The sequence below is a fragment of the Kogia breviceps genome, chromosome 5 (assembly GCF_026419965.1).
Source record: "Kogia breviceps isolate mKogBre1 chromosome 5, mKogBre1 haplotype 1, whole genome shotgun sequence".
Taxonomy (NCBI): Eukaryota; Metazoa; Chordata; class Mammalia; order Artiodactyla; family Physeteridae; genus Kogia; species Kogia breviceps.
The window spans coordinates 104,569,822-104,592,310 of NC_081314.1; the positions used below are offsets into that span (position 1 = coordinate 104,569,822).

At 41.5% G+C, this 22,489-nt stretch overlaps 1 protein-coding gene across 3 annotated transcripts in view; it reads right to left on the reverse strand.

Annotated features, from left to right (window-relative positions):
- The window catches only part of CRYBG3 (crystallin beta-gamma domain containing 3), a 116,232-nt gene extending 97,057 nt beyond the window's left edge, over positions 1-19,175 (reverse strand). For 2 of the 3 annotated variants that reach the window (XR_010840801.1, XM_059065697.2), the window contains exons 1-2: positions 18,838-19,175; positions 2,489-2,555 (exon numbers count right to left, since the gene is read on the reverse strand). Coding sequence is in view for 2 of the 3 variants with exons in the window: in XM_059065697.2 (XP_058921680.1) it covers positions 2,489-2,555; positions 18,838-18,986 (216 nt within the window). In the remaining variant the exon portion in view is untranslated. Of the gene's footprint in view, positions 1-2,488; positions 2,556-18,420 lie in introns of all 3 variants that reach the window. The other variant, XM_067034850.1, reaches the window with a different exon arrangement.
- Positions 19,176-22,489: the final 3,314 nt, after the last annotated feature.

The window sequence follows — 22,489 nt, forward strand, 5'->3', positions numbered from 1 at the left end:
GGAAGCATGGCAAGAAATGTCACAATACAGTGGAGTGCTATGTTTCAGAAAACCATTCGTTACAAAGAAAGCAAATGCGTGTTTTATGCCAATTGCTAAATAAAAAACCTTAAATGAGACTATTTAAAATAATAAGATCATAGATATTGTTGCTAACCTTTCTTTCCCCCTAGGTATGCAGCTGACTATTGATATTATCAAAATATGTACTTTTTTCTTTTCTTTTTTAAATTGAAGCAACAGGGATTTTACTGTATAGCACAGAAAATTATACCCAATATCTGGTCATAACCTATAATGGAATAGAATCTGCAAAATGTAAGTTTTTTTTTTTTTTTTTTTTTTTGCGGTATGCGGGCCTCTCACTGTTGTGGCCTCTCCCGTTGCGGAGCACAGGCTCCGGACGCACAGGCTCAGCGGCCATGGCTCACGGGCTTAGTTGCTCCGCGGCATGTGGGATCTTCCCGGACCAGGGCACGAACCCGTGTCCCCTGCATCGGCAGGCGGACTCTCAACCACTGCGCCACCAGGGAAGCCCAAAATGTAAGTATTTTTGATGCCTGGCAGCAGCAGGTCCCAAAACAACTGGGTCTGTGTAGCAAGGTTGAGGAAATCCTACCAATAACTTCCAGAAAGTTAAAAAAAAAAAAAAATACAGTTACATGGTCCAAAATGCTTACACTACCCCAGTGAGAGTGCCATGGTGCCCTTTCTATCATGGGCTAACAAAACTGCCCATGTATAAGTAATCCTATAGGTCTCAAACCATAAGAGAAATAGTTTCACAACATGAGCTGTTTACTTGGGGGCCCAAATCCCAAACTGAAATTATCCTGGGCACTCAAACCAAGATACTAAGAATGTATAGAAAAGATCATAATCATGGAGGCCCAGCCACTATATTTGCCACCACACAGACACTGAAGCCACAAAGATGGAACTTTCTGGAGCAAAACTCTGCAGGTGGAAAGCAGGACTATTGGAAATTAAAGTCTGAGGGCCAAGTTTGAAGACTGTTTCTTTCAGTGAGATTAATAGCTGAAGTGTTACATATCAGTTCCAGGCTAAGTAGACAAACAAGTAGAGACCACGAGAGGAGAAGAGAGCAGGGAAAACATGAAGGTTCTCTGAAGCTCAAGGGTGGGTGCAGAGGCAATGAGGGATTAAGAGAGAGAGAATGACAGGAGCTGGCAGCCGAAGCAACTTTGAAGTTTGAGATCTCAGAAGTAACAGACGTACTTCCTGTGAAGCAATTCAAGAGCAAGGTTGCACGTATAGAATTAGAAGTAAAAATCTTGAACTAAGGCAACTCAGGACATGTAAAAACTGAGCAAGAGGGAGAAAGCTACAGAGCCCACCAGCAAGCGGGCTAACGACTGGCTGACACAGAATAGGTAGGAGGTGTTATAAAACCTGGGAGCAGGATTTAGTCGCCAAATTCACAAAGGAAGAAGAAAGGGAAGGGAAGCAAGGTGATCCTGATTTTTTTTTTCTATAAAGTTTAAAAAAAATCAGATTCTGATTTTACTTTCTTTCAAAAAAATATTTATATTGGTAACTATGATGGAGAAGGAGGGAATAAAGAAGGAAAACCGCTTTATCTTTACCATATTTAAGGTCTTTGGATCTCATATAATGTTTAAGAGTCCCCATATCAGTAATGAAGAATTCAGATGACTTTCTGGTCCTTCCACTGACCAAGCTAATGTACCCAGAAATCCCTGGAAAGCACAAGCTTTCTCCCTGACTGACTGTCACAAATCGTTTGAAAAGCAAGTAACTGGGACCAAACTCCATGAATGGGAGACAGCTACTAAAACTTGATCACATACCTGGCCTCACATCCCCAAACAACACAAACACCCAATTTCTATAAAATCACTTATGACTAAAAAGAAATGTTATAAGGTTTAGTGGTTTTCCAGGATTTTTAACCACACTTTTCAGCAACTATTTTCGTAGAAGTGTACCTTATACTCTTTTCATGCTTGTCCTGTAGATGCAGGGAAAGCCAGTTCATATATGAGCTGATAAACATAACATCACATACTAATGACATGTACGAACATGTCTAACTTCTACGCCCTCAAAAGCACTCTTAGTTGTCAGAAGCTTTTGAGAAAACACAACATAAATCAAAGAAGTTCCTAGAGAAAAGAGACTGTGGAGGTCAGATGATCCAATTTACAGATTAGAAAACCAAGGCACAAAGAAGTTAAATGCCTCAGCTGAAGGCCTCACAGTTGGTCAGTGGCTAGGCTGGGGTAAGAGCAGCACCTCCTCAAGTCTCTCCTCAGTCCTCTCCCCCTACCCGCACCCCAAGACGCAAATGTCCAGTACAGCTGGGCTGGAGTTCCACATAAAGTAATAAGACTTTCTGCTCTTTCTGAAACGTAAAATGAGATGACAGAATCTAAAAGAATAAGAAACAGCAGAAACTAAGAAACATATTTGCTTGATATAAAATAATATTAATTTAAAACTATACCTTTACTGCTTCTGATGAAAGTACATTTTCCTTTTTCTGACTTGTGCTCATGGGCTCATTTTCAACACTGAAAAATAAAAACCACAGTTTCTTTTGAAATTAAAAGAGAATTACTAAAATCATACAGTTGCTGGGTTTAATGAAAAAACGGAAAGGTCCTTTATATCTGCAATACTCAAAAGATTCATATACAAAGTGTTATACTAAAAAGATGTTGACAGGAGTCTCTACACTTGAAACACACACTTGAAAATGCTCATCCAGGCTCCAGGAATTTTTGTGAGTCTATTCTGCGCTATATTTTCTTATGCTGACGCCCAGCATCACACTAATGATGCATCTGAACAAAGGAGCATCGGTGCACAACTATCATAATCTTGGAAAGTGTTACCATTCTTTGATTTTATCTATATTAAGGTTCTCCACAGTCTAATCTTTCTTTAATGCCTATGCTGAGTGTTATTTGGAACATATTTCTACTCGGCAAATTTTTTTATAAATGTATAGGGTCATCTAGCGAATTCTGGGGATACTCAAAATAGATGCAGGTTTATCTAACCCCAAATGTGTCCCACATGGCCCCTTAAAATTCTGATTTTCCAGACAGTCACTTCTAATTGTCCTGTCTGGAATACCTTCACAGATGCCTTATGAGATGTCACAATAACCTATTTTGCCTATTGGGCACACATACATTTTAGATCTAAATATTTATGTCTCTATGTTTACATATTATTTTCTTTTTGTACTTTGATAATCCTAGATAAATTGAGTAGCTCCACTCTAAAGGTGATCATGACACTCTACCATGTGCTGGGGATTGTGCTAGGCCTTGAGGATTTAAGAAGGAGTAGGTCAGGGTCTTTGTAAAACGTCTAGTGGGGAGACTGATACACAAACAAACAAATAATTCAACTTGATACAAGTTACAACTGCTGAATGAAAGAAGTGCCATGGAGCACAGAGGAAACAAGAGGCAGTGATTCTGCCTGCTCAGTCAAGTGCCCACAGAGGAGGTACAAAGGCAGGAGGTGATAGAGAATACGGCATTTTGGGGAAACCGTGTTCTGTTTGTTTGTTTTTAATATAAGACTGGAGCACAGGGGACTTCCCTGGTGGCGCAGTGGTTAAGAATCCGCCTGCCAATGCAGGGGACACGGGTTCAAGCCCTGGTCCGGGAAGACCCCACATGCTGCGGAGCAACTAAGCCCGTGTGCCACAACTACTGAAGCCCGTGCACCTAGAGCCCGTGCTCCACAACAAGAGAAGCCACCTCAATGAGAAGCCCACACACCGCAACGAAGAGTAGCCCCCGCTCGCCGCAACCAGAGAAAGCCCGCGCGCAGCAACGAAGACCCAAGGTAGCCAAAAATAATTAAAAAAAAAAAAAAGACTGGAGCACAGGATGAGAGACCAGAGGACCAGTTACAGAATATGAGAAGCACTGGGAAGCCTTCGGGCAGGAGAATGACTGGGTGGGGAAAAACATATGGAATCGTGACTGGTGGGAGAGGGAATGGAAAGGAGGAGGGGGTCGATAGCTCACATCAGGATGCAAAAAGAGGCCACATCTGTGCTACTTAGATTTTCTATCCATACAATCCAGTGCACTTGAGCAGACTATCCAGGCTACAAATGATAATGATTAAAAAACCCCAAAAACAGAAGGAACAAATAAAAAGATCATGAACACCTGGAAAATATAATGGATTAAAATTTCATTTAGTCTCAGACTCTATGCAGGAATACAAGGACCAACAAGATACAGCCATGCTCTTCAGCCTTGGAAAAAGCAAGCACGTAAATAAGATAAATATGTGAGCTATGTGTTTAACACATGGAAATTCCATAGGAAAAAACAGGAACAAAAGTAGAAAATATAATGTACAACACAGAATTATAACCTATATACATGTACATGTCTATAAAATAGGAATGTTTCAGATGGTTAATATTTTAAACGTGAGTGGGTTCTTATCTCTTTTTTCCTATTTTACTAGGCTTATCTTTTGCCACAAGGTTATTTACAATTCAGGTTTTTAAAATTAAATGTCAATTAATACTTGTCTATTTAAGCTCAAATCAAGGAAGAGAGACTGGCAAAATACACATAAAAGGAGCATGATATAAAAATTTGGAGTATAATCATGAATACTACTGATTATGGTGATTTTATAAGTGTATTCTAACTACAATCTATTTTTTTTTTTTTTTTTTCTGTAGTACGCGGGCCTCTCACTGTTGTGGCTTCTCCCGTTGCGGAGCACAGGCTCCGGACGCGCAGGCTCAGCGGCCATGGCTCACGGGCCCAGTCGCTCCGCGGCATGTGGGATCTTCCCGGACCGGGGCCCGAACCCGTGTCCCCTGCATCGGCAGGCGGATTCTCAACCACTGCGCCACCAGGGAAGCCCTACAATCTATTTTGAATGACCTAAAAACTATCTAAACATACAACAGGCATTTTAGTATCCTAGTTCTTGCTTCAAGATTTCTGAAAGTATACTTCTTTAGAGTGTTTACAGGGTATTCTATAAACTTACTGCCTTGGTGAAATTGTAAATGAAAATGGTAAAAGTGTCTTTTCCAATACAAAAACTGCAGAAAATGCAGCTCAGCATCCATGGGATTTAAGGCAGAACTCAGTATTTTCAAGTAGCTATAATCATTTCCACACTATAAACACACACAAAATACCAGAAAAACAGTTGTAAGTCAGCACATAAGTATTTTGCATTGCGCAAACGGAAGAATTTAAAGCTGAAATCACCAAAAGAAGTAATACTTGACACTTCGTAAAACTTTCTGAAACTTATATCTTATGTTTATGTTTCATTAATCTTACTGCTAAATCAAAATTTTAAAATGTGTTGTTTTAAAACAAACAATATTTTAAAATTGGGGGTTAAGTATAAAAATCACTGCTTCAGATAAGCTTTCCCCACTTCCTTCCTAGATTACTAGAGTCCCTTCTTCATTTGTCTCTGACATTTTCAGGATCACACTGCTTCAATCCATTCTTCCTGGTCAAAGCAATCGTTAACCTGACCATGACACTCTTCTGTTCGAAAACTCCTTCAATAAATCTCCATCAGCTGATGAATACAATTAAGAGTCCTTAATATAGACATAGAAAGTTATTCACTTCCTGGTCGTAGACACACCTGTCACATAGAACTAATTCCCATTCTCAGAACGCACCAAATTCACATGCCAGCAAACCACTTTCTTCTCCTGCCTGCAACATCCTTCCCCACCTGTCCAACTCTTAATCCTTTACAATTTAGTTCTAGCTTAACCTGTATTTTTAAAAATAAATTTATTCATTTATTTAATTATTTTTGGCTGCGCTGGGTCTTCGTTGCTAGGCATGGGCTTTCTCCAGTTGCGGAGAGCGGGGGCTACTCTTCGTTGTGGTGCGCGGGCTTCTCACTGCGATGGCTTCTCCTCTTGCAGAGCACAGGCTCTAGGCACACGGGCTTCAGTAGTTGTAGCATGCAGGCTCAGTAGGTGTGGCTCGTGGGCTCTAGAGAGCAGGTTCAGTAGTTGTGGCCCATCGGCTTAGCTGCTCTGCGGCATGTGTGATCTTCCCGGACCAGGGCTTGAACCCGTGTCCCCTGCATTGGCAGGCGGATTCTTAACCACTGAGTCACCAGGGAAGTCCATTAACCTGTATTTTTTGTGCTCCCACTGTGCTCAGTGATACCCCTCATACATTTCTGCTGGTAATGACTGGCTGGTTGTCCATTTGTCTAACTAGAACTTGAACTCATTTAACTCAGGAACAATATCATTCATGGCTGTATCCCAGAGACTAGCATCGTGTCTGACAGTGTGAAGGCACTCAAATATGGTTTGTTAAATGAATTTTTAAAATAACTGATATTAAACAGTCTCCAGTTATGTGTGCTTAATCAGAAAACACTATTCTATTGGGAACAATCGAATAATACACATTAGTCTTTTTTCCTTAATGAAAAACTACTATAAGTCTCTCGAGAGCTTGTACCATCCACTCTCATCCTGCATCATCTTTCTCTAAAGGTATAAAGAGGGGAGTAGGGCTGTGAAAAGAAAATTACTCAATAGCAACAGGGTATTTTCAATTGATTTACAAACAAAACACAAAAAAAATAGAACAGAATCTATACAGACACTCAAAACACTGCATACTTAGATGTCAACTTAGGAGGAGGAGGAGGAAGAAGGAGAAGAAGAAGAAACATTAACAGAAAAGTCTCGAAAGACTTGGAGAGGTACTCTCAGACTCTCAAACATACAAGAGAAAGAGAAACATTTTGAATTCAGATGATCTCAAACGTTAAGAAAGACGACAAGCCTTTCCTATTGTTCTTTCACAATTTAACCCCCTTTGGGACCCGGGAATTATTTCAATAGCAGTATTTTTAGAAAGCACACATTCTGCTCATGGCAGGGGGTGAGGGGCAGTAACCATAATCACACAAATGTGTGATTATGTGTGTAGGCACAAAGAAGACTACCTTGAATTTTAATAGCCTCATCTTGCTTAGCTAACAGAACTCTGGAAATTACTCTTTCAAAATGGTCCAGATAAATATCAAGGTCAAAGTGACACAGAAGCTCCTCATTTTTGAAGCAAACATATTTAGACCATGTCTGAAAACCAGGAATCCAACTTACAGTCGTTAAGCAACCACTTACTTTATGCCAGATGTAAAATAAAACAAAACGGACGAAGGTCTGTTTCAGGGATGGCACCTCAGGGACAAAAGGCACTTCAGTCAAAATGCTTCTTTCTGGATCTGATTTTTTCAAATATGTACATTGGAAGTGTCAGATCAGCGCTCTGCGAGATCTAAAATCCCATATGATCCTTCAATAAGCAGAGTGAGGGGGAAAAGGAACAGGGAGACTAACCTTGGGGCTTCCGTGGTAAAGGAAGAAAAAGACTGTGACCAAGAAACCAACTCAGTCAAAACTGATATCAGGGCATCACAACAAGGAGGCAGAAACTTCTACTGTCCCTTATTTCAAAGTGACTGAGGCCAACCCGGGGTCTGTCCTCTATTCCCTTGGACTCTGCTCCCCCTCATCCCTTACTTGGGTCCTTAAATATAGGACCCTCACACCTTCCAAAGGGTCTGACCATTCCTTGGGGCATCTACACTACCTTGGGGAATCTTAGAAACACGTCTTCACACGACAAGCTCTAGAGTTTCTCTTTGTTCACTGCTATGCTGCAGGTACATGATGGGTTAGACTGACTTTTGGGCACTGGCCTGGAATCCCACCCAGCATCTCCAACCCTGCTTCTGTGGGGATAAAGACAGTTCCACACCGACAATTTCCAAACAACCATCTGGAAAACTGTCCATTCATAAACAGTGACTGCCAGCAGTATGGTGGTCCTTGTATTTTTTTTTTAATGACTATTAACAGAATATAAAACAGGTGGTTATGGCTATTTCTGGGTTTCAAATTAAAAGGTAACAAAATGCTGCACTTTTAAGACAAACAGCATATATTTTAGCCCAAACATCTGGCGTCTAAGTTTCAGAACTCTTTGGAGAGAGACTGGAAGCAAGGAGGAGAGGTAATAGACATTATTATGAAGCTTCATGGCTTTGCAGTCTTAGAGCTTCTGACAGTCCTTTCCCCCCAATGTCAACCTTCTCCTATAATTTATATATCCACCTTGAAGCTTATTTACTTCCTGTTCCCATCACATGCTCCCCAAAACAAGACCCATAATTACAGTTTAATCACAGGCTATAGAGAATCTCAGTCTGTTTGATGTGACCTGAGCTGTCCATCTACACATGACATCAGCAACTGCTCTATTTTCCCAAAGTCTTCTTCCTCAAACCCTTCAGATTCTGAGCATTTGTGACCCACCTCACAAGAATCAATACCCCTCTGCAACTAAGACCGGGTGCAACCAAATAAATAACTATTAAAAAAAAAAAAAGAAAAAAAAAAGAATCAATACCCTGAACTTTTGCTGTGACATGAACTCAAAGCAGTATTCTAGCTGCTGTCTAAAATGGGACACCCATTCGTGTACCATTCAACAAACTGTCCTGAGGGAGGAGCCTCACTGGAGATCCAAGGACAGGTGAGACTGGGCCTTCCCAGAGCCGACCAAGGCTGACCTTACCTCCAACTCAAATTCTTCCTCCTCTGTCAATTCTTCTGGATACCAAATAAGCTGATAAAGTGTGTAAGGATATACAAACAAACAAATACATATAAACCCATGCCCCAGTTATTACTTTTTTTTTTTTTTTTTAAAGTAATCTCATCATCTCAACTCCTTACCAAGACCTACCTCATCTGGCCCCTGGCTCCCTTCCATTCTGTTGTCTCTGCCTATTCTGGCATCTGTGCCAACATGGTCCTGCCCCAGAACCTTGAAACTGGCTCTTTGCTCTTCCTGGAAAGACCTTTCCTCTGATTTGCTCATGTCCTTACTTCCAAATATCATGCAGGTCTTGGGTCAAATGTTACCCAATAGAGAGACCTTTCATGACCATCCTCTCTGTACCTTATTACAGACTCACTACTTTCATCATGTCCTCTTCCCTCACCCGGCTTTATTTTACTTCAAAGCACATTATATATAAATCTATATAACTTTCCCATCGGAATACAAACCCTCTGTAAGCAGAGACACATTTAGATACTCAAACAGATTCTGAAAAGTAATGACACATCTAAGATTTTTTAAAGGGTTAAAATTATCTTTATAATTTGTAAAAGTATATGTACTATTGTAGAAAATGACAAAGCACCATTAAGTGAAAAAAAAATTCAGGTTTCAAAATCCTGAAGAGAACTTTCACTTTTTCTAAAAATACATATACATGTAGACATGCACATAGGAAATGATCTAAAAGAACAGTACTCATCTCTGGGTAGATAGGGTTATGTATGAGTTGTGCTTTTTTTCTTTTTGATTTTCCTATAATTTCATAGCTGTTTTAGAAAAGCATATATTACTATCAAAAGGAAGAAAAAACAAGTATTGTAGTTGATTTTAAAACACAGAAACAAGTTAGTGAAAAATGCTAGCAAATTTAAAGTAGACAAATAACTGAATACTAACAGTACAAATATTTCATAATGGCAATTTCTCTGTATCATAATAAATACAACATTGCCAAATAAGATCCCTATCTGCCTACCTAGAACAACGGAACAATCAAAATTATTACCATAAATATTTTCAGCTTTGACTAATACAGCACAATGCCACCCCTCCAGCCAGGGTATGATCCTTCGTGCTTTGACAACAAAGACAATAAAAGGCTGAGAGTTTACATCTGATCCAACCTGTTCCCAGTTATCAAAATTTAAAATTCAAAGTACTTCATTCCTTGTCATAAGAAGCATGGCAGTTATAAAAAATTATGATCTGCCACTAAGGTAGTATCCATGTTTTGTATAAATTTTAGTACAAAGAGTAAAGGAGAAATTTCTAACATATCATGTAGAAATCACACAAAATTAGTATTTGTGAGAGCATTCAAATACCATTTTCATGTCATTTCTGGCACTACCATTTGTGCTACTTGTCATGAAGAACATATTAAAGATGTGCTCCTTCAAAAGCATGTTGTACTACTCTAAACAAAACTGTATTTTATATACATGGAAAGGTTGACTTGATTTAATCCCCAAATTATAACACTTATTTTGGCTGAATGAATAAAGGGAAGGGGGAAGAGGTGTAAAATAGCTAAGTCCTTATCTACCATCACCAGAAATCAATAGAAACTGTCTAAAGTTTACAAATCAAGAAAGAATAGTAAATAGACACATGTACAGAAAGGCCAGAAGGAACAGCTTAAACGAGACTAAAACCGTTTCCTCTAAGAAGAGAGTCTCAAGAATGGGCCTACATCTGTTAAATGCTCCACAGCCCCGTGAGACACCTTGGTACTTATTTTAAGAGGGAAAGAAAGATTTGTGCTATGTCTGCCTTCCCCACAAAACTGCAGGAGTGTTTTGAACCAAAGACCATGTTGCACTGGATTCCCAGAGTTTAGTACAGGGCCTGGCACAAGTGGTACCAAATGAATTCTTGTTAAAACATTGGTGAGGTTTTCAAATCAACTGATGAAAATGTTAGAAGCACAGAGAGGAAATACCAAATGCATATTCATATATAACCTTTCCAGTAAAACAAGTCTTCCTAATCTATAAGGCATACTTCTTTATTTTGTACACACCTATTACCCTATGGAGTTTTGGCTGCCATGATAAAGCTGGAAGAGACCTTAGCAATGAGGGCCACCTCCCTCACTTTATAATCAAAGACAGAGAGCTAATGAACTGCCCAGAGTCACACTGCTACTTAAAGCAAATGATTTAGGTGATCTCACAAAAATGAGTTGATATTTTTGATGCTGTTAACTCCACCCAGTTTCACACTGCAGATTAATAATACATAAGCCTTCCTCATACCTGTAGAAAGTATCAAAATATCTAATTATTCTGCATTATAAATATTCCATTTAGGGCCTCCCTGGTGGCGCAGTGGTTCAGAGTCCGCCTGCCAGTGCAGGGGACACGGGTTCGTGCCCCGGTCCAGGAAGATCCCACTTGCCGCGGAGCAGCTGGGCCCGTGAGTCATGGCCGCTGAGCCTGCGCGTCCGGAGCCTGTGCTCCGCAGCGGGAGAGGCCACAATAGTGAGAGGCCGGCGTACCGCCAAAAAAAAAAAAAAAAAAAAAAAAAAAAAATTCCATTTACTTATAGCCTTAATCATAACTTTTCTCACTTGAACAAGTTAATGGAGTTCATTCTTTCTTTGGAGAATTTTTGCCAACTCAGGATTATAAATTCTCTTTTTTCCTCTTTTATACAGAGATATTCATTAGGTCATAACCAGTCTTTTTTTTCTGAAATAGATAATTCACATAATTTTTTTAAGTATAAGAAGGTCTCAAATGAAGTCTCCCTCCTGTTCCTCATTAATTCACCCAGTCTCTCATCCTCCCTAAGTAGTTAACACAACACTAGTAACAGACTTTTTTCATACTCCCCCATTTTCATATGCAAACAGGAGCATACTATATACAGTGGTTTGCATCTTGCTTTATTTTCTACTTAATGTATCTAAGAGACATTTTCTTATCAGTACATAAAAAACGTTATCATTCTTTTTGACAGCTGTGTAATATTCCACTACATGGATATACCATGATTTACCAATTAGTCCACTATTGATGGGATTACACTTTATTTCTCATCTCTTGCTAATTAAAACAACACTGCAATGACTAAACTTGTAGAGGCAACTTTTGGCCTGTTTGCAAACTGTATATGGCCAATGGAATTCCTAGAAGGGAACTGTTAAATCAGAGTATGTGAATGTATAATACTGATAGAACTTGTCAAATTGCCCTCCAAAGTGGCATATCAATTTACACTCCTGCTAGTATTGTATGAGTTCCTCCCAACAAACTCAAGTTTTGATTATCAAACAGGTGGAGTATGGTATCTTGCTAGTCTTAATTTGTATCTTTTTAGAAGGAGATTGACTCTTTTTATGTGTTCAAATATAAATTTATAAGTTGTATAAGTGTGTATATTTTCCTCTCTCAACTGCCAGGACCATAAATTCTTTATTGTACAGAGCACTGACCCAGGCCATCTGGGCAGACATCCAGCTGCATGCCATTGTCTTATTTCCATTCAATACCATTTTTTAAGGCCTGCCTTCTGTTTGGGTCTTCCCAAGTTAAGCAGGGGATGTAGTCACATAATGCTGTAGGCTTTGAATTCAGGAAGGAGAATTCGACTCCTTACTCTACCACAAGATGTTGACACTTTTGATTAGTTATTGGACCTCTCCAAGCCTTAAATTATGTTATCTGTAAAATGGAGTAAAGATTCCTCTCTCATAAGGTTGCTTTGAGGATTAAGTGAATGTATATGTTTAAAGCCCCAAGCATAGGGCTTGGATCTTATTAGGGCCTCAATTAAGGGTGGTTTAGGTTTTTGGTTTTTTTTGAATTTTTGAATTTTATTTTATTTTTATACAGCAGGTTATTAGTTATCTATTTCATACATATTAGTGTATATATGTTTCAATCCCAATCTCCCGGCTAAGGGTGGTTTCGTTTTGTCATCATTAATCTGTCAGGCAAAAAGAAACACTTGGCTAAGCAAACAGTTGTTTCGCTGCTTTGGGATATTTCCAATTACATACCGCCAGGGCTTAAACACTGAGAGGTAATCCTGCTGGAGTTGTACCAGTACTTGGCCTTCACAGCTGACAAATAAACATTAAGAATTAGTTATTTCTGGTCACAAAACTTCAACTTATTTCTCTATCAACACCAAGCCATTTTGTATAAGGAGTTCCGCTTACTTGGAACGCTGATTTGTGAAAGGATGCGCTTTTCTGCCTCCATCTAAGACTTGCTGAGTCAAGGAGGAGCAGGCGGGACTGAGGGAAAGCACTTCCATCCCTGCCGGTATAGTTACTGCCACATCTCCCCACTAGTCTGCCTTGGCCAGGGCTGCTCATCAAACCGTGCTCAGAGAGAAGCTCAGAGCAGCCAGAGGACACTCTGTATGAGAAAGCCTTCATACAATGTTTGACCCTCATGATACAGTACGTGCGTTCTGAACCACATGTCACACGCACCAAATACATGTTTGGCGCATAATGAGCTCATCTTGGAAAACAGAGACATACATGTTTATCTCCTCCATTAATTCAGGAACTGAGGGCAGTTTTGGTCTTTCATTCATCTTTGTATCCCACTGCTTAGCAACATACTCGACAAGTAGCAGTCACTCAAATTTATGGAATGAACAGACTAAAAAAAAATATGACTAACTTTTACTTCATGCTGACACTCTCTTTTCAGTAGAGAGCCTGGATTACTTTCCTGAGTTTCAATTTATGTCAACCTATGTTTTCTTGCTACCACAGTTGTACTGGCATTTCTGGTATATCTGCACATCAGTGTATTTCATCAAAACTCTGGTTAGGAAATAAAATATTTTATTGAGGGAGTATTATTTTCCTCTTACTTTACAGAATGTGCGATTATCCTTTTTACATATTTTCCACTGAGATGGAAAAAAAAAAACCCCAAAATGTTTGTTTAATCAGAACTTTCAAAGTTAGAAGTGCTGATTAAATTTACTGCAGGCCAATTTGAGGTACACTTGTAACCCGAACCCGTTTAGAGTGTACAGTTGAGTTAGCTTTCAAGGAATTTCCTCAGCAAGACACAGAACCCCCAAGGTAGGCATCTGGCAGACACCCTGTTAAGCCCAAAGTCAGAAATCTCACTTGAAAAAAAGTATGGTTTCAACACCATAAAACAGTCTATATTTCTACTCCACTGCCAAAGGTAGGTTCTGTGCTCTCCATTAACCTGGAAGCTCAAGATTCTCACAAAATACACAGGGCTGAGGACTTCTGGAATCTTCCAGTCATCTTTATTGCTGCAGGCATGAACTACAGATGTGGTCCTTCAACACCACATAGGTATCTCTTATTCCACTAAACTTGTTACCAATTATTCTCTATAGTGCTTTCAAATCAATGAAAATGAAATCATTATAAAAATTCGGAGAACAAAGCTCCTTTTCCTTACATAACTGATGCTGTGGTCAACATTTAACTTGAAGGCCAACAGTTCTCATGCTGGTACCAGGGGCATTATTGACATTTTTTATGAGACTATCTCCTGCACTACATCCCATTAGCATCCTGGATCTACCCATTTATCAATCACACTCAGCCATGGTGAAAAGCAAACATTCTTTGAACTTTAAATCAATAGCCAAACACTCTGTCTAGAGAGCTTTATGGTCCCCCCATGTTTCAAAATGCCGACTTTAAGGGTAGGAGTGTACTAACTCTCCCTTAAAGCCAGTAATAAGTGCTTTAATGCTCCATCAACAGAGATTCACTCCCTCACCTGAGCTAGGTAAAGGGGACACCAAGATGAGACACAGCCCCGCCTTGGGTCTAGTGATCCTGTCTTGCCTTCTACCAATAGCACTATACTGGGACGCTCAAAGGAACAGAGTATATGTGAAATGGGCCACAGCGTTACCCATTCTGGAATAAAGGAAGGAAAGGTCCAACTGACTTACATATTCAGATGTATTTTTGTTTGTTTGTTTGTTTTGTTTTGTTTTTGCGGTATGCGGGCCTCTCACTGTTGTGGCCTCTCCCGTTGCGGAGCACAGGCTCCGGACGCGCAGGCCCAGCGGCCATGGCTCACGGGCTTAGTTGCTCCGCGGCATGTGGGATCTTCCCGGACCAGGGCACGAACCTGTGTCTCCTGCATCGGCAGGCGGATTCTCAACCACTGCGCCACCAGGGAAGCCCTTCAGATGTATTTTGAAGGAGCATAGTTCAGCAGGGTCGCAGGCAGAATGGTGTAGAAAAAGAATCAGAGCTTCTGAGTCAGAGAGACCCAATTTCAAATCTCACCCCTGAAACTTACTCCTGTCATGATTTGGAGTAAATCATTCTCCACTGGGAGTGCTATCACTCTGCCTGCCACCCACCTGGGTGGAGGTGTTTTGAGTTCTCCCAATGACTGGAGGATGCAACTGGCAATTAGTGGGTGGGGATACAGATGCCAAATGTCCTGTAAAGGACAGGAGAGCCCAGTTCAACAAAGAATTGTTCCACCTAAGATGCCAACAGTGTCTAGCCTAAGAACCCTATCATCCTCAGTTTGCTCAACTGTCAGAATAGTGATAAGCGTACCAACCTTACCTTCCAGGCTGAGGGTGATGTTTAAATGAGACAGTGAAAGTAAAAGTACCCAGCCCAGGAGGAAGTGCACAGTGGGCCCTTGAATAACTGCTGTTCTCGCCTTACTATCCCCCTCCCGAGTTTACGAACATTGTATGGAGCTCATTTTAAACAGGTCCATCATGTGTGATATAGCAAAGAAACAAAACAGCAATCATCTTCTCAAAGTAGGGAAAATTAGAAGGCAGGTATCCTCCAAATTTCAGTTTAGCAGTATCTGTTTAGAAGACCTTCCAAAAATTCTCTAAGCTTTAAATTGAGAGCCAAACACTCTTTATGGCCCAGCGCTAATCTAGCTTTCTTAACAGCCTCTTTCCCTCTGTCCCACTAATGTACACAGCCCCCAAGAGATCATAACCTCTGAAGGCCTTTGCTCAGGCTAGAAGACCCACTCCCTATTTCTCTCTTCGTGGCTAAATTCTCTACCTATGGAAAGCACCAGTGCCTTTGAAGGCCCAGGTAAAACCACCTCCACCATGAAGCCCTCCCTCCTCTCCCCTATCACGTCTAATGAGTCCATTCATTGCATGCTCATAAACTGCGCTAAACATTATAGCAGTGAAATGAATTCAGTTGCAGTTTTCATCTCTATAAAACCTAAAACAAATTAATATAAACACTTCCTGGATCTGGTCAACCACCCAAGACATAAGTACTGAAATGTAATTCTATTGCCAACACCTGAATTCCCATATACAACAGTGTTGATGCAAACAGGCCTTCTTTAACTGCTGAAGGTTAATGAGAACAGCCGTGAACACAATATATAAATGATGTGTTCCCAGCAAATGATGCCCAAATAACTTACAGCGCACCATAAAAGCAAAAGTTTTCCTATGGTTCAAATAGGGAAATATCGGACAACCTGAATCATGGCATGGTACACAGTGCTACAGTCCTAGCAAACCCCCCCAAATTTGTGTTTGTCCCAGTTGGTACCATATACATTTTGTGAGTAGCCAAAAAACAGCTGTTAGGATAATGCTGTAAATTTTACTTTTATTGGTCTTGTGGTTACGTTTGTGTTTAATTTTTAATTCTGTTCTTAAGAAATTGTTAAGGAATTCTGTTCTTAAGGAATTTTTGTCCCATTTGTGTTTGTACACACACAAGTTACATCACAAAATTCACGTATGCCAACACTGGAAGTGCAGAAACAGAGACTATACAACCCAAGTTTGAGAGAATGCATTTTGTTTTGAGTACATGGAAAAGTCAGAATGCAGAGATTAATCCTTAATGTATGTTAAGGGGTTTCAGAGTTGCAGGCACTGCATAGGACTTAATATTTGTTCATTAACTGAAAAGTAGCTGTGTGACTTTGGGGAAGTTTAACTGTTTCTTATAGTAAAATGAAAATACTGATCGTACAGGCCTGTCCAACCTCAAAGGGTAATATTATTAAAAGTACTCTGTCAATTGTAATGTGCTAGACACACCATAGACGGTAGGATGACTATTTTCAAGGGGTCTTCTTCCCTTCTCCCAGTTCCTTGAGAGAAAGGACCTTTTTCTCAGTCATCTTTACATCGTGACCACACCAAGCCCCTGGTGTCTGAACGGACTCTCCTGCATCTAAAATCACCAGTACAAAAGGTAAACTAGGCTCCCACTAAAACCAAAAGTTTTTACTGCCTCTAAAATAAACAGCCCAAAACCCCCTTCATTTTGAAATAAGATCACAGTGACAAATTGCAATTCTGTTTCCAATCTTGTTAACACCAGGGTGTTGCGTTACTACGGCATTGTTTCCATTTGTTTCATTAAACTTTCAATAAAGGCTTTGTGGCTGTTTATATCCTTGCAAAGAAAGATTTAAACTCATTTAAAAGGTAAAACACCCACATAAAGGATTATCTGCTAGCCCCTTAACATCTGGCAAGTTCTAAAAAGATGAGGACACAATTAGTGTTCATATAAGCACAATTAAATTTCTCATTGTCAAAAAGCCACAGTGTGTGCCTTTCTGGAGATGAGAATGGAGGAGTGCTAAGAAGACAAGAGACAAGTTGCTGTAGTGGTTAGCTCCAGAGAGAAAAGAGATTTGAGAAGTGCCTAAAAAGTCAAAATAGGGCAGGGCAGCAGGCAGGGTTTCAGGACAATTCTGATATAAACCTGAAATTGGCCTGCCTATTCCCTGCTAACACTGACACAAGTTTCCAACTTTTGCTGAGTCTACTTGGGATTTCTTTTAAACACTGCCTCCATATTATCCAAGACTGTTAGTGCTGTTACAGGGATGCAGGCACCACAGGCTGTCTGCCCACACCAGCATTCTGACATTCTGGCTGAGCCCTGTCAGACTTCAAAACTATTTTTAACTACTGTGTAACTCTGAATTTTAAATTTTCTCTTAACAGGGCAATAAAAGCTAAAGCTTCCCAGGGGAAGTTTTCCAAATATTATAGGAGCTTTCTTGGAAAGATGTGGCATTTTATTAACAGATGGTCAAAATGGAAATGTTTCACAAATAGGGAAACTGAGGTACACATAAACGACTAGAATCAAATCACAAGACCTGAATGAATATTGATGAAATCAGCTCAGTCACAGTTTCAGTTGTTTCCTATCCATTTTTCTTTGAAGCCCTCCATGAAGCCTTTAACACCTGAAGTAAACACAACTTTCTGGAGAGCGTCCTTCCAATCACATGAGTGATCTTCTAGTGCAATTTGGGGGAAGACGGAGGAGCCGTAAGCCTCTCTTGCCATCAAAAGTTTAAAACAGCGAGTTGTATATCACTTAACCCCTCTTCCTCCCTCGGGACAGATGAAAGGACTCAGGAATAGGTAGTTTTATTAGACATGAATTTTTTTTTTAAATTTCGATTTTACAGCAGCAGGTGGAGAAGGAAAAAAGACTGCAGAGAAGGGGCAAGTTTTCATTACTGAAACCAAGACAGCTAGAGTCGTGGTTTCTGGAATCTGTCTGGGAACTTGAGGCAGATGTTTCCGAAGAGACATGGGAAAGAAGGGCTGCATCATCTAAATGTCAGGCAATGGTAAGTAAGCCTAGCGAGGGTTTTATATTTTGATGGGGTCTTGGGAACTCAGCATCACCATTCTTTTTTTTTTTTTAAAAAAAGAAAATCATTTTGAGAAACTATTTATAAAATGGCAAAATCCCAGCCAAGGGGGTGGCGCTCCAAAGCGTTACCTTTCCCACAGAAGTCGTTTTCGGATCGCGCCCTCTTTGCCCTGGCGGATAGCTCGGCTCACAACTGTTTCCCATTACTGTCGGCAGGACGCCGGGGGACTCGCTTTTGCCGCAGAACTTGGAGAGCAGACGCGACTGTGGGACGGGAACCGAATCACATCCGGGGAGGGGAGGTGGGGAGGCAGAGCGCCCCGCGGGCTGGCGCGGCCTCGGGTCACGAACTTCACCCGGATTTAACAAACCAAGCGATGCGGCACGAGAACTGGGCGAGAAGGACGAAACTTGAGCAATGGAGGAAGAACAGAAAGTGGCGAGCGCAGCCTGGCCGAGAGCGGCTGGCTGCGGGCGCCGGGGCCAGGAGCCCCCCGTCCCGCGAGTCGGCGCAGAGACCTCCGACGTCCCCCCTACAGCTCCCACCTGGCTGCGCCCCGGCCCGGCGCGGGCGGCTGGCTTGTCCCTGGCCTCTCCTCCTCTTCCTCTTCCTTGTCCCGGGAAGGGCTTCGGGGAGCGAAGAACCGGGAGAAGCTGTGCCAGGGGGCGCCGCCCCTCCTCCGGCCGCCGGACATCTCCCCGGCGCGGCAGCCGGTCCGCGGCCGTCCCCAGGGAACGCGCGAGACGGTGTCCTGCGCCCTGAGACAGGCGCCGCGGGACCCGGCGAGGGAAGGACTGACTCGGCGCGAGCGGACGGCGCGGCTCAGTCCATCTCCGGCAGGAGAAGCGCGGGCGCGATGCGCTCCCAGCGCGGCTACTTCTTGCGCTGTGCGGCGGCTCCTCCTCCTGCCCCCAGCCCGCCCGCCCCTGGGAGGAGCCAGAGGCCGCGGCACCGCCCAGAGCCCAGGCCCCGCGGCCGTCCGCCACCGCAGGCCGGGGTCCTCGCTGCCGGCGCTGGCCTGAGACCTGGGGTGGGGGTGGGGGTGCGAAACCCCGCCACGCTGGGCTCCGGGCGTCCCGCTCAAACGACCTCCAGCCCGTTCGTCTTTTCGCTCAAATTTTCCTTCCTATTACTGATTTGTTTTTCTATCCTCCAGTCAATGGACGGAACAGTTTTCAGACTTTTGAAAGAAGTTCATGAACTAAAGTTTGTGAACACAACTGGTAAACTGCGGTACCAGAATGGCCTGGGCTGCCTTTCAGCTAACGAACAGCTATTCCTAAAACAGCTACCCAGGGCTGCAGATGAGGTTACCCCGTGGCCGAGTCTTAGAAGTGGAGGGCACCGTAGGTGCCTGTCTACATCTGTCAACAACTCGTTTCTTGTTCGGCTGGCTTACTACTGTGTGGAGTAACTTACCCTAACCCCAGATGTTTTGGTATTTCTCACACTCCGTGTTACATACTACTACTCCCCGGCGAGCCCTCTTGCAAAACGTCATTGATCAAAAACAAGTGTAATTCAAACTTGTAAATGCTGGAACAAATATTTTGTAGTTATTACACAGACATCACTGAAATCTGGAGACCAAATGGTCCTTAAGATTTGCTTTTAAATATGTCTAAATACAGTAGTTTAGATTTTCTTCGTTTTTTAAAAAAGTTACATACAAAAAGCTGTAATAATTAATGTATGCAACTTGATGAGTTTGAAGATAAATATACACCATGCAACCATCATGGCAATCTATGCCATAAAACCATCCATCACCTCCAGAAGTTCCCTCCCACCCTCTTATTTATTATTATTATAAACACTTATGACGTAAGATCTGCCCTCTTAGCAAGGTTTTAAGCATACAATGCAGTATTGTGAACTATAGGCACTGTGCTGTAAGTACAACTCTAGGACTTACTCGTCTTACATAACATCAACTTTGTACCCTTGGAATAATACCACCCTGTTTCCCCATCTCCAGCCCCTGGCAACCTCCTTTCCACTCTCTGCTTTTAGGGATTTGGCTTTTTTAGATGCATCAATATAAGTGAATCCATATAGTGCAGTATTTGTCTTTCTTTTTTTTTTTTTTTTTTTTTTTTTTTTGCGGTATGCGGGCCTCTCACTGTTGTGGCCTCTCCCGTTGCGGAGCACAGGCTCCGGACGCGCAGGCTCAGCGGCCATAGCTCACGGGCTTAGTTGCTCCGCGGCACGTGGGATCTTCCCGGACCAGGGCACGAACCCGTGTCTCCTGCATCGGCAGGCGGATTCTCAACCACTGCGCCACCAGGGAAGCCCAGTATTTGTCTTTCTATGTCTGACTTATTTCACTAATATAGTAGCACGATTTTTTTTTTTAGTTTTTTATACCCTAGTGGCTAGTAGAGAAAATATCAAGGGGCGCATTCACCCCAGGTGTTTTGTTTTAAAGCCAAGCAGCCCCTGTGAAGGCATAGAAATCAGAAAAGTGAATATCCTATACCTGTTCACTAAAAATGTTATACAAGTAAGTGAGATAAAAATGAAATGTCCAAGGCAGTTTTGACTTGGGGGAGGGGCAGGAAGGTACCCTGGGGTCATCCCCCCTCTGGCTTTGGAGTCCTGGAGGAGGAGAAGGTTGCTGATGAGTTGATTGGATGGCTATACACCCCAGGTCATTTCAGCACCAGCTGATGGCTGTTGAGCCTCCCTGCCACACCACAGCTGCCTCGCAGAAGCACTCCAGCCCCTACTAACTGCAGCAGAGCCCAAAGCCACTCACCCTAATTTGTTCTGGCTCAATTTAACCTACCAAAGTCAAATCAGTCTAGTTTCCTTCTGCTGGGTTCATCCCAGACAATCCCTCAAGATTGGGATCGTCTGGGATCAAAAGAGCCAGTCAGCACTTTCTCTTTTGCAAATCTTTCCTCCCTCTCTGTGAGTCTGAGAAAAAAGGGAAAAGCTAGAATAATATACTAGAATAAGACAAGTAAAATTCCCAATTTGAGCCTTATTATTTTAGGGGAGAATCTCCATTAAAGGCCAGCTTACCAGAAAGCCCAGAGAATATGAAAGCAAAGAGAGTACGAAGCAAACCGTTCCCTCCAGCTAGAAGGCCTAGAGAATTAATCTCCCCAAAGGAATGTTAAATGACTACCAGATGTGTCCACCACTTGTACTGTGACCAACGCAAGCCCTACACCCTAATAACTACCCAGAGGGTAGATTTTCAGGAAGTCTTTCTGGGGATAAAAACTTACTGGGGCCAGTAAGATTTGTTACTGAGTTATGGTTTTATCTAATAATGTTTTTTAAAGAAAGGAATTTCTCTAAAAAATAGCTGTTAAGGAGAATGCTGTGGTAGTCATATTCTTTCAATAACCACTATCCTTGGTAAATGAGAAGGCAGCAGAATCATGATGGGTAAAGTCCTTCATTCATATAGAAACTTTCTATAGTATTGGTGGTGATAGTATATGTAGTAGAAATAATGCTAATGTTCATCCAGCTAGAATCCCTTCTATTAATAAACAGCTTGCAAAGGTATAAGATAATATAAATGTTATTAGAGGCCCCTAAAATGAACAGTAGGTCCAATACAGACCCATGATATATATATATCTGTATATATATATATTTTCCTCAAAAGCAACTACTTCATGAAGGAAACAATGTCTAACGATATTCTAATCTCCAGCCTGTGGTAGAACAAAGCATTTAAATGAATTGTAAGGTAAGTATACATGGTGTGCTGCCTCCATTAAGGCAAACTTCATCTATGAAAAATTAGCTTAAAACCATAAATTAATGATTCCTGAATTTTAATTTATTTACTTTTCAAGTACTTATCAGTTCCTAGATGTCCTCCATTCTTATATTCTAAACTCATAATAACAAATTTCTGAATACTAAGTTCTAAGATTACGTTAGGAAGTCTGTAGAAAAGTTGAATTTTAGAGTTGTAAGGATCTTAGAGATGCTAATTTAGCACAGTTGTCTTCATTTGTTCATTCTGTTTTTCGGAAGACATTTAATGAGTATCTGCAGTAGAAGCATATTTACTGTGAAGCTGATGAAGCTGAAGCTTCAGGGCATCTCACTGGTATGGTCTCTTCCAGTGTGAACTCAGGAATGGGATCACTTGGTCGTGTGTGTTTATGAAATTTACAAAAGCAAACATTTAAACTGCAATTAAGACCACAATCTCTTTCCACTTGGATT